Source organism: Rhinopithecus roxellana, chromosome 7 (genome assembly GCF_007565055.1).
Source record: "Rhinopithecus roxellana isolate Shanxi Qingling chromosome 7, ASM756505v1, whole genome shotgun sequence".
Taxonomy (NCBI): domain Eukaryota; kingdom Metazoa; phylum Chordata; class Mammalia; order Primates; family Cercopithecidae; genus Rhinopithecus; species Rhinopithecus roxellana.
The window spans coordinates 1,452,840-1,471,070 of NC_044555.1; the positions used below are offsets into that span (position 1 = coordinate 1,452,840).

General features: G+C 44.4%; 1 protein-coding gene across 11 annotated transcripts in view; it reads left to right on the top strand.

Moving 5' to 3' along the window:
- The first annotated feature begins 12,147 nt into the window (after positions 1-12,147).
- The window catches only part of GK (glycerol kinase), an 81,967-nt gene continuing 75,883 nt past the window's right edge, over positions 12,148-18,231 (top strand). For 3 of the 11 annotated variants that reach the window (XM_030933719.1, XM_030933717.1, XM_030933720.1), the window contains exon 1: positions 12,195-12,402. In XM_030933719.1, the coding sequence (XP_030789579.1) occupies positions 12,325-12,402 (78 nt within the window). In that variant the 5' untranslated portion in view covers positions 12,195-12,324. Of the gene's footprint in view, positions 12,403-18,231 lie in introns of all 11 variants that reach the window. The other 8 variants (XM_030933715.1, XM_030933716.1, XM_030933718.1 and 5 more) reach the window with 6 other exon arrangements.

Sequence of the window (18,231 nt, forward strand, 5' to 3'; positions counted from 1 at the left end):
CCAATAGCTTACAAAATACTTAAAATAGCCTTAGCTTTTAAAAATTAGTAAATTAGGTCGGGCGCGGTGGCTCATGCCTGTAATCCCAGCACTTTGGGAGGCCGAGGCGGGCAGATCACCTGAGGTCGGGAGTTCAAGACCAGCCTGGCCAACATGGAGAAATCCTGTCTCTACTAGAAAATACAAAATTAGGGCCGGGCGCGGTGGCTCAAGCCTGGAATCCCAGCACTTTGGGAGGCCGAGGCGGGCGGATCACGAGGTCAAGAGATCGAGACCATCCTGGCTAACATGGTGAAACCCCGTCTCTACTAAAAATACAAAAAACTAGCTGGGCGAGGTGGCGGGCGCCTGTAGTCCCAGCTACTCGGGAGGCTGAGGCAGGAGAATGGCGTAAACCCGGGAGGCGGAGCTTGCAGTGAGCTGAGATCCAGCCACTGCACTCCAGCCTGGGTGACAGAGTGAGACTCCGTCTCAAAAAAAAAAAAAAAAAAGAAAATACAAAATTAGCCAGGCATGGTGGTGTATGCCTGTAATCCCAGCTACTCAGAAGGCTGAGGCAGGAGATCACTTGAACCCAGGAGGCGGAGGTTGCAGTGAGCCAAGATCGTGCCATTGCACTCCAGCCTGGGCAAAAAGAGTGAAACTCCGTCTCAAAAAAAAAAAAAAAAAAAAGAAAGAAAAAGAAAAAAGAAATTAGTAAATTAAGGCTGGGTGCAGTGGTTCACACCTGTAATCCCAGCACTTTGGGAGGCCGAGGCAAGTGGATCACCTGAGGTCAGGAGCTCGAGACCAGCCTGGCCAACGTGGCGAAACCCCCATCTCTACTAAAAATACAAAAGCTAGCCAGGTGTGGTGGCTCACGCCTCTAATCTCAGCTACTCGGGAGGCTGAGGCACGAGAATTGGTTGAACCCAGGAGGTGGAGGTTGCAATGAGCTGAGATCGCGCCACTGCACTCCAGCCTGGGCAACAGAGCAAAACTCCATCTCAAAAATAATAATAATAAAAATAATAAAATAAAAGTTAGTACATTAATATGATTGCTTAAATATAACTAAAAAATTTCTAATAAAATCTATTTTATCATAAGCAAGGAAATATACCAATGGACACGATGTGGCCAATAGTAAGAGAGGTCAAGAGCAGGGAATGGAAGTGGCAATGGCAGAGAAAGAGTGATGATATCTAAATCAAGGTAACGAACACCCAGTAACGTGCAGTCAACTGAGGAGAATAAGTAGGCAACAGAACCATCCAAATCTATTGAAATTATTTCTGTGGTGTTTTTGTTTATTTATTTTATTTTATTTTATTTTTTTTTGAGACGGAGTCTGGCTCTGTCGCCCAGGCTGGAGTGCAGTGGCCGGATCTCAGCTCACTGCAAGCTCCGCCTCCTGGGCTTACGCCATTCTCCTGCCTCAGCCTCCCGAGTAGCTGGGACTACAGGCGCCCGCCACCTCGCCCAGCTAGTTTTTTTTTTTTTTTTTTTTTTTTTGTATTTTTTAGTAGAGACGGGGTTTCACCATGTTAGCCAGGACGTTCTCGATCTCCTGACCTCGTGATCCGCCTGTCTCGGCCTCCCAAAGTACTGGGATTACAGGCTTGAGCCACCGCGCCCGGCCTGTTTATGTTTTTGTTTTGAGACAGAGTTGCTTTTGTTGCCCAGGCTGGAATGCAATGGTGTGATCCCGGCTCACCGCAACATCTGCCTCCCCAGTTGAAGCGATTCTCCTGCCTTAGCCTCCTGAGTAGCAGGGATTACAGGCATGTGCCACCATGCCCAGCTAGTTTTATATTTTCAGTAGAGATGGGGTTTCTCCATGTTGGTCAGGCTAGTCTCGAACTTCCATCCTCAGGTGATCCACCCGCCTTGGCCTCCCAAAGTGCTGGGATTACAGGTGTGAGCCACTGCGCCCGGCCTATGGTGTTTTAAAATACATTTTATTTTTTAGGGGAGTTTAAAGTTCACAGCAGGCCGGGTGCGGTGGCTCAAGCCTGTAATCCCAGCACTTTGGGAGGCCGAGACGGGCGGATCACGAGGTCAGGAGATCGAGACCATCCTGGCTAACACTGTGAAACCCCGTCTCTACTAAAAATACAAAAACTAGCCGGGCGAGGTGGCGGGCGCCTGTAGTCCCAGCTACTTGGGAGGCTGAGGCAGGAGAACGGCGTATACCCGGGAGGCGGAGCTTGCAGTGAGCTGAGATCCGGCCACTGCACTCCAGCCCGGTAGACAGAGCGAGACTCCGCCTCAAAAAAAAAAAAAAAAAAAAAAAAAAGTTCACAGCAAAATTGAGTGGAAAGTACAGAGATTTCTTGTGTACCCTCTGTCCCTGCACATGCATAGCCTCCTCCATTACAATTTTTTTTTTGGAGACAGCGTCTTGCTCTGTCGCCCAGGCTGGAGTGGAGTGCAGTGGCACAATCTCGGCTCACTGCAACCTCCAACTCCTGGGTTCAAGTGATTCTCCTGCCTCAGCCTCCCAAGTAGCTGGGATTACAGGCGCATGCCACCATGTCTGGCTAATTTTTGTATTTTTAGTAGATACGGGGTTTTGCCATGTTGGCCAGGCTGGTCTTGAACTCCTGACCCCTGGTGATCCACCTGTTTCAGCCTCCCAAAGTTCTAGAATTATAGGTCTGAGCCACCGCACCCAGCCAGCCTCCCCTATGATCAACACCCCCCACCAGAGTGGTACCATTTGTTGCTATCGATGAACCTATAATGATACATCATTATCACCCAAAGTGCATAGTTTACATTAGGGTTCACTCTTGGTGTTGCACATTGTATGAGTTTGGACAAATGTATAAAGACATGTATCCACCATGATAGAATCACACAGAATAGTTTCACTGTCCTAAAAATCTTTTGTGCTCTGCCTATTTACTCCTCCCCACCAACTCCTAGCAACCACTGATCTTTTTACTGTCTCCATAGGTTTGCCTTTTCCAGAATGTCACGTAGTTGGAATCATGCAATATGTAGCCTTTTCAAATTGGCTTCTTTCACTCAATAATGTGCATTTAAGCTGCAGTGAACCGAGATCGCGCCTCTGCACTCCAGCCTGGGTGACAGAGTGAGACTCCTTCTCAAAAAAAAAAAAAAAAAAAAAAAAAAAGGCCATGTCTTTTCATGGCTTGATAGTCAATTTATTTTTAGCATTGAATAACATCCCATTGTCTGTGTGTACCAGTTTGTTTATCCATTCACCCAGTGAAGGACATCTTAGTTGCTTCCAAGTTTTGAAAAGTATGAATAAAGCTGCTTATAAACATCATGTGCTGGTTTGTGTGTGAACACAAATTTTAAACTCATTTAGGTAAATACCAAGGAGTGTAATTGCTGGATCATATGTAAGAATATTTTTCATTTTGTAATAAACTGCCAAACTGTCTTCCAAAATGGCTGTAACATTTTGCAACCTCACCAGCTATGAATGAGAGTTCTTATTGCTCCACATCCTTTCCAGCATTTGATGTTTCTCTACAGTACTTAATCCCTCAGTCTCTACCATAGACAGATTGATGACACAGATGAAGACTTGGGTTTTGTATACAGTGGTGAGGAATGGAGCTCTGGGAAAATAAAGTATAGAAAGCATGATAGAAAAACTCCCTGAAAAAGGCTGCAGATTTTATCAGTGATGGCTCAATTATTTACACATATAGTGTTTATATGTTTACAGTAACTTGGGAAATAGTACTGTTGATTGATTATAGGTTGGCTTATACTCTGAGTTCTTTTTTTCATGAATAATAGTAAATTCATAAAACACACATGTATCTCACCACTGGGTGAACAATATCATGCATTAGAATGACCTTGGACAATTTACCTTGATTCTTGCCCTCATTTTCTTCATCTCTAGTAAGTGCTACACAATCCTGAAAGTTCTTTTTAATCCTTTAATTAATAAAAATTAATCTAGGCCAGGCGTGGTGGTTCACACCTGTAATCCCAGCACTTTGGGAGACTGAGGCAGATCACAAGGTCAGGAGTTCGAGACCAGCCTGATCAACATGGTGAAACCCCATCTCTACTAAAAATACAAAAATTAGACGGGCATGCTGGCAAAAGCCTGTAGTCCCAGCTACTCGTGAAGATGAGGCAGGAGAATTGCTTCAACCCGGGAGGCGGAAAAAAAATTAAATCAATATATGTTTTCACAGAGAAATATCCCCAAAGACAAATGTGACCTCAGTGGAATATTTCAAAAAGAAGTAGAGTTGGCCGGGCGCGGTGGCTCAAGCCTGTAATCCCAGCACTTTGGGAGGCCGAGACGGGCGGATCACGAGGTCAGGAGATGGAGACCATCCTGGCTAACACGGTGAAACCCCGTCTCTACTAAAAATACAAAAAAAAAAATAGCCGGGCGAGGTGGCGGGCGCCTGTAGTCCCAGCTACTCCGGAGGCTGAGGCAGGAGAATGGCATAAACCCGGGAGGCGGAGCTTGCAGTGAGCTGAGATCCGGCCACTGCACTCCAGCCTGGGCGACAGAGCAAGACTCCGTCTCAAAAAAAAAAAAAAAAGAAGTAGAGTTTCCCATTTAAAAGACAAAGAATAGATTTCAATTAAGATCATAATTCCTCTTTCTTCCCATGCCATTATTGAGTGATAAATGACACATTTTCTTCCTACTCAAGTTTAAATATAAGGCCTAAACAAATAAAATGTAGTTACCTTTTCTTTTCAATAGCATATTTATTTAAAGTCAGCAAATGAATGATTGTAACCTCATTGAGATTAGTGAATTCCCTGCATCCATTCAACATATATTTTGTGCCTACTATGTGACTTGTCAAAGGAAGCATTAAATATTATTTTCTTTGTATGATTTGAATGTGTGAATGGAGCACTTGAAAAGTCAGTGTCCCACGATTATAAATGTAATATAAGTGTAGTACATGAACTAAAATGTGGTTCCTAAGGCTACATTTTTAAATCAGTATCCATATTTTTTACTGTGTACATATAGTGGCAAAAGGTAGAAAATAAAAAAGAACATACATCTTTGGGCCGGGCACGGTGGCTCACACCTGTAATCCCAGCACTTTGGGAGTGTAGAGGTGGGAGGATTGCTTGAGTCCAGGGATTCAAGAGCAGCCTGGACAACATAATGAAATCTTGTCTCTACAAAAACATCAAGAAATTAGCTGGAAGTGGTGGCTTGTGCCTGTAATCCCACTTACTTCATAGTTGGGAGTTTGAGGTGGGAGGATCTCTTAAGCCCGGGAGCTCAAGGCTGCAGTGAGCCACGATGGTGCCACTGCACTCCAGCCTGGGCAACAGAGTGAGACGCTGTCTTGAAAAAATAAATAAATAAATAAATAAATAAATAAATAAATAAATAAATAAAATAACCTACATTTTTGTCTTTCTTCTATTAGCCACTGGAGGCTTACAGGTGGACATAGAAAAATGAAAGATAAGCACACAAAAGAGAAAGCATGAGGAAAACGAGAAGAATGTGAAACTGGAAGACCAAAGGGATATGGAAGAAGGAAATAAAACAGCCGAAGTTACCAATGGTCCCACCTTGAGCACCACTTTGCCCTTAACAGATCCAACCATGACCTCAAGGGCATTCCGAGTATAATCCTTACCCCAGACCCTTAGAAACAACAGGTTTTCAAATTGAAAACTGCTCGGGCCAGGTGGCTCATGCCTGTAATCTCAGCACTTTGGGAGGCTGAGGCAGAGGATCTCTTGAGCCCAGGAGTTCAAGACCACCCTGGGCAGCAAAATAAGACCCTCATCTCCACAAAAAAAAAAAAAAAAAAAAAAAAAAAAAAAAAAATTAGCCAGGTGTGGTTGCACAACCTTGACCTCCCAGATTCTAGCTACTCTGGAGGCTGAGGTGGGAGGATCCCTTGAATCCAGGAAGTCAAGGTTGCAGTGGGGTATGTTCATGCCACTGCACTCCAGCCTGGGAGACAGAGCAGGACCCTGTCTCAGAAAAGAAAGAAAATAAAAGAAAAGAATATTTCTCAATTTGCACCAGTAGCAAGTTTTTCAAACATGTTTGGAAAATAAGAAAACTTCTGGATACTCATATTTTTATTTTTCCAAAAGGCCCAATGCCTTGGTTATAACCAGGTATGACCAAGAATTAGACTGTGAGGAATGGAGATCACACCAAAATGTACCAGTTGCATCATTTACCTATTGCTGCATTAAAAAAATGACTCCAAAACTGGGTGGCTAAAAACAACAACCGTTTGTTATTTCTCATGATTCTGTGGATTCTATCTCTCATGATTCTAGTGGGGCTCAGCTGTGGCTTTTGTTGTTGTTGTTGTCGTTGTTGTTGTTGTCGCTTTCCATTCTCTGTGCTATTGGCTAAGGTCATTCATTCAACCAGGTCACTCATTCAGCAGCTGCAATCCGCCAGGACCTCGGACAGGGTTTAAATATGCAAGATGGTTTCATTCACATATCTGGAAGTTGGTGCTGGTCAGCTAGGGGGCCTTAGTTCTCCTTCACATAGCCTTTCATCTGCTAGCAGTTTAAATTATCTTTCTTACAGCATGGCAACTGAGTTCCAAGCGGGAAAGGCTCACTGCTCCACAAGCAGTTATCGAGTCTGCTTGTATCATGTTTGCTAACATCCTATTGCCCATGCAAGTCACATGGCCCAAGCCCAGGGTCAATATGAGAGGGCACAACACAAGGACATTATTATTAGAAGGCATGAGTCATTAGCAGCAGCCTTTGTAGCAGTCTACAATATTCATTCATTCAACAATCACTTACAGGACTCCCAGATCCTAGGGATATAGTAATTATCAGGGGAAAATCCCTGGCACCAAGTAGCCTAGCTCATTGCATTTAGGGGGATGTCAGGGTAGGGCAAGTGTGGAAGGAACGAATATGCATCCTTAACAAGTACCCCAGGTGATTCTGACATAAACTAATATTTGAGAACCTCTGCCTTAAGCTTTACCTACCAATATTCTTTTTTTTTTCTTTGAGATGGAGTCTCACTCCGACATGCAAGCTGGAGTGCACTGGCGAGATCTCAGCTCACTGCAACCTCTGCCTCCCAGGTTCAAATGATTCTCCTGCCTCAGCCTCCCGAGTAGCTGGGACTACAGGCATGCACCACCACCCCTGGCTAAATTTTTTTTGTATTTTTAGTAGAGACGGAGTTTCGTCATGTTGGACAAGCTGGTCTTGAACTCCTGACTTCTGGTGATCCACCCACCCTGGCCTCCCAAAGTATTCCCTGGGAATACAGTTTTATCTACCAATATTCTAAGTGGATTATCTAATTGTTAGCAGAGACCTAGGATATAAGAGAAAAGGGCAGTAACAACTCATAAAACAGAGTTCTCTTACCTAATGGTTTTGCCACAATTTTGTCAAAATAGAAAATTAAAGGTTCCAGCATATGCATAGCCCAGTGGTTCTCAAAGTGTGGTCCCTGTATCAGCAGTATCGGCATCACCTGAGAACTATTAAAACTACAAACTTTAAAAATCTGGGGGGTTTGCAGCCTGGCAAACTGGATTTTAACAAGCCCACTAGATAGTTTTGAAGTAGGTAAAGTTTTTCTTGTTTTTGTTTTTGTTTTTGAGACAGTTTCACGCTTGTTGCCCAGCCTGGAGTGCAATGGCGCGATCTAGGCTCACTGCAACCTCCTCCTCCTGGGTTCAAGTGATTCTCCTGCCTCAGCCTCCCGAGTAGCTGGGATTACAGGCATGCACCACCACACCCGGCTAATTTTGTATTTTTAGTAGAGACGGGGTTTCTCCATGTTGGTCAAGCTGGTGATCCGCCCACCTCAACCTCCCAAAGTGCTGGGAGTATAGGCGTGAGCCACTGCACGCGGCTTGAAGTAGGTAAAGTTTGAGAAAAACTACCAAACCCTAACTCGATTATAACTGCAACACTGCATAAAATGAAACATTATTCTGGATAGTTATAATTTAGATTATTAACATGCATGTGAGTGGATGCTTCAATTTATAGCGGGTAGGGGTAGGCTCCCAATTTGCCTATTTTTCTCAAGCGGGTTTAAATTCCAAATCTGTGGGCCGGGCGCGGTGGCTCACGCCTGTAATCCTAGCACTTCTGGAGGCCGAGGAGAGCGGATTGTCTGAGGTCAGGAGTTCGAGACCAGCCTGGCCAACATGGTGAAACCTTGTCTCTACTAAAAATACAAAAATTAGTCAGGCGTGGTGGCACACACCTGTAATCCCAGCTACTTGGGAGGCTGAGGCAGGAGAATTGCTTGAACCCTGTGGGCTGAGGTTGCAGTGAGCCAAGGTCAGGTCATTTCACTCTATCCTGGGAGACGATGAGACTCCATCTCAAACAAACAAACAACAACAACAAACTGAGTCCCGAATCTGTCTTTAACTTCCTGGGCTACCTTGGGCAAAATACTTTGTATATCTGCTTAAATCATCCCAATTCCATAAAATAACAATGTGCCTGTGCTCTTTACTATAGTCCTTTCCAGCACTAACTCCACGTTATACTTCCAATATCCACATTAATCCATATCAAAGTAATCATTAGAATAGCAAGGAGGGGTTAAGGAAAGGGTAGCTTTCCGAACAGACTAAACTTGAACAAATAAGTGCTACTTCTCAGGCAAATACGTGAAGACCAAGAAGCACTTCCAGGGGAAAAGGGGGTGCAGAGGTTCTCGAGGGAAGCGTAGGCTTTCTGCTTACATAAATTCTGTGTAAATTAACAAAAAACAAGAAAAAACAGAGGAAGGGTAAGTGAAACACCTAGGTTCTCTCCAAGAGGGAAGTTAACATTGATTTCCTGCTTTATCAGTCAGAAATCATCACAGTGAGCTTTAGGTGACTCAAGCTACTTCATTTGCATGAAGGACCTTGATCTTCACCTCTGGGTTTTTGGTGGAGATAGGACAATGAGACTCCCTCTTGCCTCTCATGATTAACTGTTCTGCTTGTACAGTACTTTAGCAGGCATTACATCATTTAAGTTTCACATTAACCCATCTACATCAGTGACATTTTCCCTATTTTACAAACAAGTAACAAGAAGCCATGGAAATAAAGGAGTTATTACTTAAGCTCATGATGATTAAGTGTTGAATGGCAAGGCCAAGATCAAACCAATGTCCTTCCTTTCCCAGTCCAGCGTTTTCGCTATTGCTTTGCCTTCAGATCTGGGGTGCGTGGTGAGAAGAAGGTGAACCAGCATCCTATCTTTTTCCTTTTTCTTTGATTTCCTACCTAACTTCCTTCAGCTTCCCTTCCCTCAGATTCCTGTGAAAGGGCCCTAGGTTTGATGTCAGGAGACTGAAATTCTAGTTCTGATTCTGCCACAGGAGGCTAGCCAGTCTTAAGACATATGTGTCACTTATGTGGTCTTGGCCTCAGAGACCCCGTTGTTTTTAATACTTCCAACTCTGTCTCAATGATAGTATGAAAAATGGAATCAGAGTGTCTATTGGTTGATTTTTACATTTATATAAAGGTTTTGGACAACAGCTGGGGCTTGAAGGAGTGAGAAAGGTTAAGCAAAAGGGGATTTGTCCCTCTGGGGATTAATTCCAGGACACCCCCTCCCCCGACGCCCTCGCCACACACACTCACCCTCCCTACCCCAGGATACAAAAATCCGAGAATGCTCAAATGCCTTATATAAAACGGCATAGTATTTGCATATAACCTATGCACATCCTCCAGTAAATTTAAATCATCTTTGGATTAACTACAACACCTAATACAATGTAAATGCTCTGTAAACAGTTGTTACATGTTATTGTTTTTATTTGTATTGTTATTGTTGTATTGACATTTTTTCAAATATTTTTGATCTGCGGTTGGCTGAATCCTTGGATAAGAGACCCACACATATGGAAGGATGACTGTAATTCTAAAAAAATAAGACAAAGCGGACTTATAGGATTCACAGTAGGCCGGGCGCGGTGGCTCACACCTGTAATCCCAGCACTTTGGGAGGCCGAGGCAGGTGGATCACGAGGTCAGGAGTTCGAGACCAGCCTGCCCAGCATGGTAAAGCCCGGTCTCTACTAAAATACAACAAATTAGCCGGGCATGGGGGCACGGGCCTGTAGTCCCAGCTACCTGGGAGGCTGAGACAGGAGAATTGCTTGAACCCAGCAGGTGGAGGTTGCAGTGAGCCAAGATTGCACCACTGCACTCCAGCCTGGGCAAAAGAGCAAGACTCCATCTCAAAGAAAAGAAAAGAAAAGAAAAGTTCACAGTACATATTTAAGATAGGCTGAGCTCAACTCTTCCATCTAACATCTTTCCCCTTATCTTTACTTCGTCTCTAACAGGGTGCTGAGATGTGACTCCTGAAAGGCCAAATAATATTTTGGCTTTTCAGTTTTGTTTTGGTGAAAGGAATGAGGATGTGGAATACACATTGTTGTAGGAACCACAGGATCGACAAATTTAAGAATCCCTCATGTACATCTAGCCCAATTTATTCTGAAATATCTGAATTCTGATCCCATTGTGCTGCCAAACAAATAATTTGCTGTCCTGTTGGAATCTGAGAGTCAAAAGTATGTGAAAGTTCAAACGTGGTCAGGGATTTTTTTTTTTTTTAATGGATCAATGTGGTAGGTTTGGTGGCTTTGTTTTTACTGCCTTCTAGAACCAAGAAAATCCTTTTCTATATCATTCACTCAATGCCTTTCACTGTTTTTAGAGGCAAGTTGGCCTAGTTCCTGCTTATATGCCTGTCTCCCTCTTTTCCTCTTCCAGGAAATTCAGAAATACTGACTCATCTTCACTCTTATATTAAAGCAAGCCAGTTTATCAACAGTTATTAAATCTAGTATGTCCATAAGCAGGCTTCTTCTGGAACATTAGAATGTGAGGTCTAGACGGTGTTTAGGAAAATTTGCTTTCAGATCATGTGTGGTAAAACTATACAGAGATGGACAAGTGACGTGGTGTAGAGCAAGGCAAGAAAGGAAAAAAAAAAAAAAAGAAATGATGTTCCATAACACAGACATTTGGGAAAGGGATGGAAAGGAATGACAGTGGGTATAGCGGAGTGCTTTTAAAATTGATAGAGAGCATGGTGGGTTACAAAAGCAATTCAGTGACTTTCAATCAGCATTAAAAAAAATGATATGCCATTGAATAAAAGTACAGAATGCATACTGTGGAAGGACAAATATTGTTTTGGAAAGTTTTTCTATATATATGTATATTAGATGTATATAACATGTATTTACATATGTAACAATTGTAACTACAAATGTTCCCCGCACACACACACTCGAGCCTGGGTTTGTTTTGTAAACAGTTTCGCAGTGTGCGTCTTGGTTCCAAGTTTGAAAGCCCTTAGAACACAGGATCCAGAAGCATCCGGGCAAGGTAAATTCAAGGTCAAGGGAGTCCCTTTTCTGTCCCCTGCCATCCAAAGCAGTTAATGGAGGGAGAGGAAATGGCGTGTGGGGTAGGACAACGCAGAGTGAGGCCAAACGAGGAGCAAGGGCGCGTCAAGACTGGGTGGTGCCGGGCGCCTTCTGCCTGAATGGTCGATTGAGGAACTTGGGGAGGTTGATTTTGGGTGCTTTCGTTAAATGCTAAACCGAAAGAACTTCCGCGTTTCTTGTCCCTGAAAAGCTCGCAACAGTGAAGGATTCGCGTTACTCCTTGAGGTGACCCTGTAGGGGGTCAGTTCCAGCCAAAGGAATGATTACGATTATTACCAGGGGTCAGACGCAGGGAGGTGGGCGGGGCGTGGGAAACGCGGGAAGGCCGGGCAGGTTGACACAGAGACTCACGTCGTGCTGTGCACAGCCCACCGGAGGGAACAAGCAGTTCTACACACTTCGGGACCCCTATCGAGGCGAGCCCCTGGACACGAGTGGAAGTGCGCTCTTTTCGCCGGCCAGGAGCGCTGTCTGCCAAAGGGCAGAACTCGTCTCCGCCCCAAGCCATGCAGCTGGAAGGCTCGGCTGTCGACTCGCCGGGCCCCCACGTGACCTACTGCGCGGGCCACCGCCTCCACCGCGCCCAGGCCCCGCCCCCGTGACGTCTCTTCGCTCTCCGCTTGTCCGAGCGTTCGACTCTTTTGCGTTTGCTGATTGGCTAGCCCAGGTGACAGCGCCCACCCCCACCCCCCTGACACGCCCCTGGAGCCTTGGAGAACGCAGTGGGGGGCGGGGCCTGAGCCGGAGGGGCGGGGTGAGAAGGCTGCGCGCGGGTAAAGAGGCCGCCGCGAGCGCGGTCCGAGCGTTCAGCGGACGCGCGCGGCCTCGCTCTTTGGACTCGTCACCCGCCCCTCCCCCTCCCGCCGCCGTCACCCGGGAAACCGGCAGCAATCGCCGGCCGACCTGAAGCTGGTTTCATGGCAGCCTCAAAGAAGGCAGTTTTAGGGCCATTGGTGGGGGCGGTGGACCAGGGCACCAGTTCGACGCGCTTTTTGGTGAGCCCGGGGTGACATTTGAAGAGGCGCTGAGCCGGGGCGGGAGTCGGGGGACGGAGGGGGTGGCTGTTGTGTCCCCATCCCGCGTCTCTCGGACCCGGGACCCCGGCCGCTGGGCAAAGGAGGGAGGCTGGAACGGGACCTGCCACACTGGGGGTGCCCCACCCAGGCCTGGGGGACCTCGGCCTCTCATGACCCCCACGGCCGAGTTCAATAGTCGCAGTTTTGGTGGCGGAGCTGGGTCACCTACTAATGGGGTGACCCTTCCCCAGAAGGAGCAGGGAGTCTCTGAGCATCCGCTTAGAGCGGCCGGCTTGCAGGAGGGGACAGGTGGCCACAATGACGGCTACCGCGGTCTTCCCTAGGAGCATTTGGCCTGCGAGACACAGGACGTCCTTGGATGGGGGGAAAGCTGTGTCACGGCTGTGGTAGCTAACACAGCGTCCTTTCCAGCAGTAGAACGAATAAAGTATTGGAGTGATGATGCGTTGTCATCCTCTCCCACAGAAATTGCAGAGGGTTGAATACTGGGGAGGGTGGCAGAACAAATTAGGAAACAGTCACACTACACTGCTTTTGCCAGAATCTTTATTTAATTCCGAAGACTCGCAAATTTCAGTTCTGAGACTTTGCCCATTACAAACAAATGATTGTCCTTACTGTGCTTCACAGCATAAAGCGAGACGGAAATTCTGTTTCTCTTTTTATTTACCATGTGTGACAGCACAGTTTTACCGCAAAAGATCGCTATTTAAGTGACTCTGCTGATTAATTTTTGTGCAATTAGGAAACTTGCTCTTAAAGTGACCTAGCACTGAGTTCAGTAAGATAATTTAAAAGTAATTGAGGCCGGGCGCGGTGGCTCACACGTGTAATCCCAACACTTTGGGAGGCTGAGGCGGGTCGATTACGTGAGGTCAGGAGTTCGAGACCAGCTTGGCCAACCTGGCATAATAAAAATTAGCTGGGCGTGGTGGCGGGCGCCTGTAATCCTAGCTACTCGGGAGGCTGAGGCAGGAGAATCACTTGAACCCGGGAGGCGGAGGTTGCAGTGAGCGAAGATCGCACAACTGCACTCCAGCCTCGGCAACAGAGGGAGACTCTGTCTCAAAAATAATAATAATAATAATAATAATAAATAAATAAATAAATAAATAATGGTAATTAAATGAATGCCTACTGATAAAAGCCCATGCTTTCAATGGATATTTGACTAACTTAGCAAGTTGATGTAAATATTTAGTGATTATTTAGCTCTTCACTTTACCGCAAATCATGTTTTCTTGCATTATTTAGTATGTATATATCTATACATATATACACTTATGTGTATATTTATACATATGCATTATACATACAGTGTATATATTTTTTCAAAGTTCTGTCAAAGCTGGCACTTGACTAAAAACTGCGTTTGTGCTTTGATCCTTACATATCTTTTTTTGTCTAAAGTGAGAAGCTTTCAGTCTAATTTTGGTTTGAATCTTATTTAATGACTTACCCTGGTTTGAGCTGCCAAGCATAGTTCCACTGTCTCTTGCACTGTTTATCTTTTGATCACCCAGGGCAGGTTTCACTTTGTCTTATATTCCTAGAAATGTTTATAAAGTAATCCTGAATCATAAGTAAGAAAGTCTGCTTAACTGGATTTGATTAATACATAATATACACGATCATCATCATCTTCCCACTTAAGAAAGACCATTAAGACATGTGCCAACTAACTGTGGGTTGATGTTTAAAGCCATATTCAAGAATTGCCCACACAAATGCCTGCAGGGACCAGGCAGGTAGAAGGGGGAAAGCAGACTAGAGAGATATCCAGGCCAAGGGGACAGCTAGTAGCTGCCAAGCAGGAACACAAGCCCAGTGCTGCCAGATCGTCAGATTAAAAGCAGGTAGTCTAGAGTTTTCAATGAAATCTTTCAATTCTTAAATGTTGGCAATTAGTTTATAAAGCACTGTGGGGGCCAAACCAAGCATGGCAGATGTTCTCAAGTTTATACAGCCTTTGCTCAATATGAAAATGGGTAAAATATTTCATAACTTTGTAGGCTTCCTTTAGGAGTCAGCTTGAACTGTCCATGCCTTATTTTTGACTCTCCATGCCTTCTTTTTGACTCTTCATTATTGCTGTCCATGTAGCCCAGCAATCTTCTTTATCCACTGCAGGTTGTTCTTGGTCCCTCAGGTTTTGTTGCCCAAAAGACATCTTTCTACATCAATGAAGAAGGACTTGATCAACTTCATATTGCCACAATTAATTGTTCAGTGTGTAACATGAACAACATGAGCCTTCAAAAATTGGCTCCTGTTTACTGGGCTCTGTGAGGCCTGGTCTCATTGCATGTAAGCTAAGATGCAAATTCAGAAGATTCTCATCCTGCTTAGAGAATGATGTATAAAAGTTGATCAATAAAATTGTCCGCTCCTTGAGAAACAACTATGAAAGAATGCTCTAGAGGCAAATAAAAAACCTTAGAGATCCTGTGTGAAATAGTGAAAAACTTGGGAATGGTTTAGCAAGGTGTTTTTTCCTTTGTTTATGAGGAAAGAAGTTGCTAAACCACTCCCTGCAAAATGCAGATAAAAGATTTGCTGAATAAGTGCTTCAATCATAAGGTGATTCCCGGGAGTTATTCCAGTCATATTACTCCATGTTGTAATTATGACCGAAAAATAATTGCTTACCTGTCAGGAAAGAATACAGTGGATAAGAACTGTCATAAAGAAACTTATAAAATTAAAGATATTTAAGTAATTTCCTGACTATTATTCATTAAATTTGTATATTTAACTTGACTTTCCTGAGACCAATAACCTCTGCAAGCTTTCTCCTTTTTTCTCGGTTAGCAATATTAGCTTTCTCCCATAAGGAGAAAAGACTTTATCTGAGCTCTCTCATCCCAGGGAAATGCCTCCACCTCTATCCCCCATATCTGCTTCTCTACCTCTAAACAGTGGCTTAACTGCCACCTTTTAGTGTAAGTCTTCCTCAAACCGTTATTCAGAATTTCCCCCCCTTCCTATAGCACTTTAAAAAATACTTCTTTTTTTTTTTTTTGAGACGGAGTCTCGCTCTGTCACCCAGGCTGGAGTGCAGTGGCCGGATCTCAGCTCACTGCAAGCTCCGCCTCCCAGGTTTACGCCATTCTCCTGCCTCAGCCTCCCGAGTAGCTGGGACTACAGGCGCCCGCCACCTCGCCCAGCTAGTTTTTTGTATTTCTTAGTAGAGACGGGGTTTCACCGTGTTAGCCAGGATGGTCTCGATCTCCTGACCTCGTGATCCGCCCGCCTCGGCCTCCCAAAGTGCTGGGATTACAGGCTTGAGCCACCGCGCCCGGCCTAAAAAATGCTTCTATTAATAGCTCTTATTACACTCCCCCTTGTATTATAATTGTATACCTGCTGTACTTGGGAGCAGGGACCTCCTTTTAAGCTATTTGTCATGTTGACCAAGATGTTTTATGAAATACAAAGATGAACAGCACTTAAAGACTGTTCAGAGTGTTTTATACGTGTTTATTGAGTAGATTTTTATTTCTTTAATAAGTTAACTGAATTTTTTTATTTTTTATTATTTTTATTAGTTTTTGAGATGGAATCTCACACTGTAGCCCAGTCTGGAGTGCAGTGGCATCATCTTGGCTTACTACAGCCTCTGCCTCCCAGGCTCAAGTGATTCTTCTGCCTCAGCCTCCTGAGTAGCTGGGATTACAGGCATGCGCCACCATGCCGGGCTAATTTTTATATTTTTAGTAGAGACGGCGTTTCACCGTGTTGAGACGGCGTCTCGAACTCCTGACCTCGTGTTCCACCCACCTCAGCCTCCCAAAGTGCTGGGATTACAGGCGTGAGCCACCGTGCCTGGCCAAGTTAACTGAATTTTAATTCTGGTTTTCTTTCTTACCTCTTAAAACTTTCTTGGTTACATTTGGTTACTTAATGCCTTACATTTTAGTGGTAGACATACGATAGAACATGTTCATTTCCTCATCAAATTGTCGAGTAATTAATCTTGGGACCCCATGCATATGCTTTGTACAAGTGGAAAATTTCCAACTTATCTGATAGGAAAGTGAATTGGGGTTGGCACATGGTAACTCAGATTGCAGAGTAGGAACTTCTTGGAAAGAGAATTAGTGTAACAGGAGCCATTTCTTTGTAAGACAAAAGTTTCAGCTTACACAATCAACTTCATTCTTTAATTTGGTAACTTAATTTTTTCCCCGCTATGATGATTTTTTAAAAGACTTGTAGTATGTTGTGGCTTGAAATGTGTCAGCTACTATGTTGAGGACTTTTCCAGCATTATCTCATTTAATCCTCATAACTCTGTGATGTAGATAGTATTACTAAGCTTCTTTACACAGGTGATTAGACTGTGGCTGAGGATTGCGCCCAAGGTCACAGAGTAACTGGTAGAGCAAGGATTCAAGTCCAGGTCTGTTATAATCTGAAACCAGTCCTCCTGACTACTGCCTTGGGTTCCTCAGCTGTCTAGAGTACTGCAGAGGGGAGATGAGAGAAGGGGGAGGCCACCTTCTCACCTATTAATCAAGTGTCAGTTCTGATTATCATCACAAATGAATGAATCTTCACCATGACAAACATACTTATAAATTGGTTTTGCAATCTATAAAAAATATTGCATTTGAATGAATACTGTGGGTTATGATCATCTTGTGACTCAAATTCAGTGGGTCCTAGGCAGGGCTCAGGTGTGTCACTGTGGATAATGGTTGCGTAATCATTTTGTTTCAACAGACAATACATATAAAGAATGACTAGAATTGTAGCTCAGTGTTTGTTTTGGCAGGAAGCATTCCCTTGGCCCCAGCTGTCCCATCATACTTAGAGATCTCATAAGGCTTACAGATGGATTTCCTCTTTCCTTCATTTGTTTATTCAACACATATTTATTAAGCACCCATTATGGGCCAAGGACTAATGAACAATAAATTTGGCAAAACTGATTTGGCTCACAACTGGAATGAGGCCACTCTTGTGATAACTAGAGTTGTGATTCTTTTTTTTTTTTTTCCCCTGAGACGGAGTCTCGCTCTATTGCCCAGGCTGGAGTGCAGTGGCACGATCTCAGCTCACTGCAACCTCCGCCTCCCAGGTTCAAGCAATTCTCCTGCCTCAGCCTATTGAGTAGCTAGGATTACAGGTGTGTGCTACCACGGCTGGCTAATTTTTTTGTATTTTTAGTAGAGACGGGGTTTCACCATGTTGGCCAGGCTGGCCTTGAAATCCTGACCTCATGATCCGCCTGCCTCGGCCTCCCAAAGTGCTGGGATTACAGGCGTGAGCCACCGCGCCCGGCCAAGTTGTGGTTCTTTTGTTGTTTCTTTCTTTCCCCACTACATTTGCTTGTTTCCTTGCCCGTCACATTACACAAGTACCAGGAATACGTTCTCAACAGAGAGCTGCCACCCACTCTTGTCTTCTTGTCTGTCACAAGACTAAGTGGTAAGAGCTTTCAGTTTTGAGCTTCTTGAGGGATAGAACCATGTCCTTTTTCTTCCCCAAAGCCTGACACAGCATCTAGCACGTGGTAGACACACGGTACATGAATCAACATTAGAGCAAGGGACATACAAGGGCTCAGGTGTGTTGACTGGAATGCTTGGATTAGAAGAATAGACAGATAAAACTTGAGGCATCTTGGAAAAAGTCAAAATCAGAAACTATAGCTGTATTTGATGTATGTATATGCCATTTACTACAATTTCTTTCTTTCTTTCTTTTTTTTTTTTTCTTTTTGAGACAGAGTTTTGCTCTTGTTGCCCAGGCTGGAGTGCAATGGCGCGATCTCAGCTCACC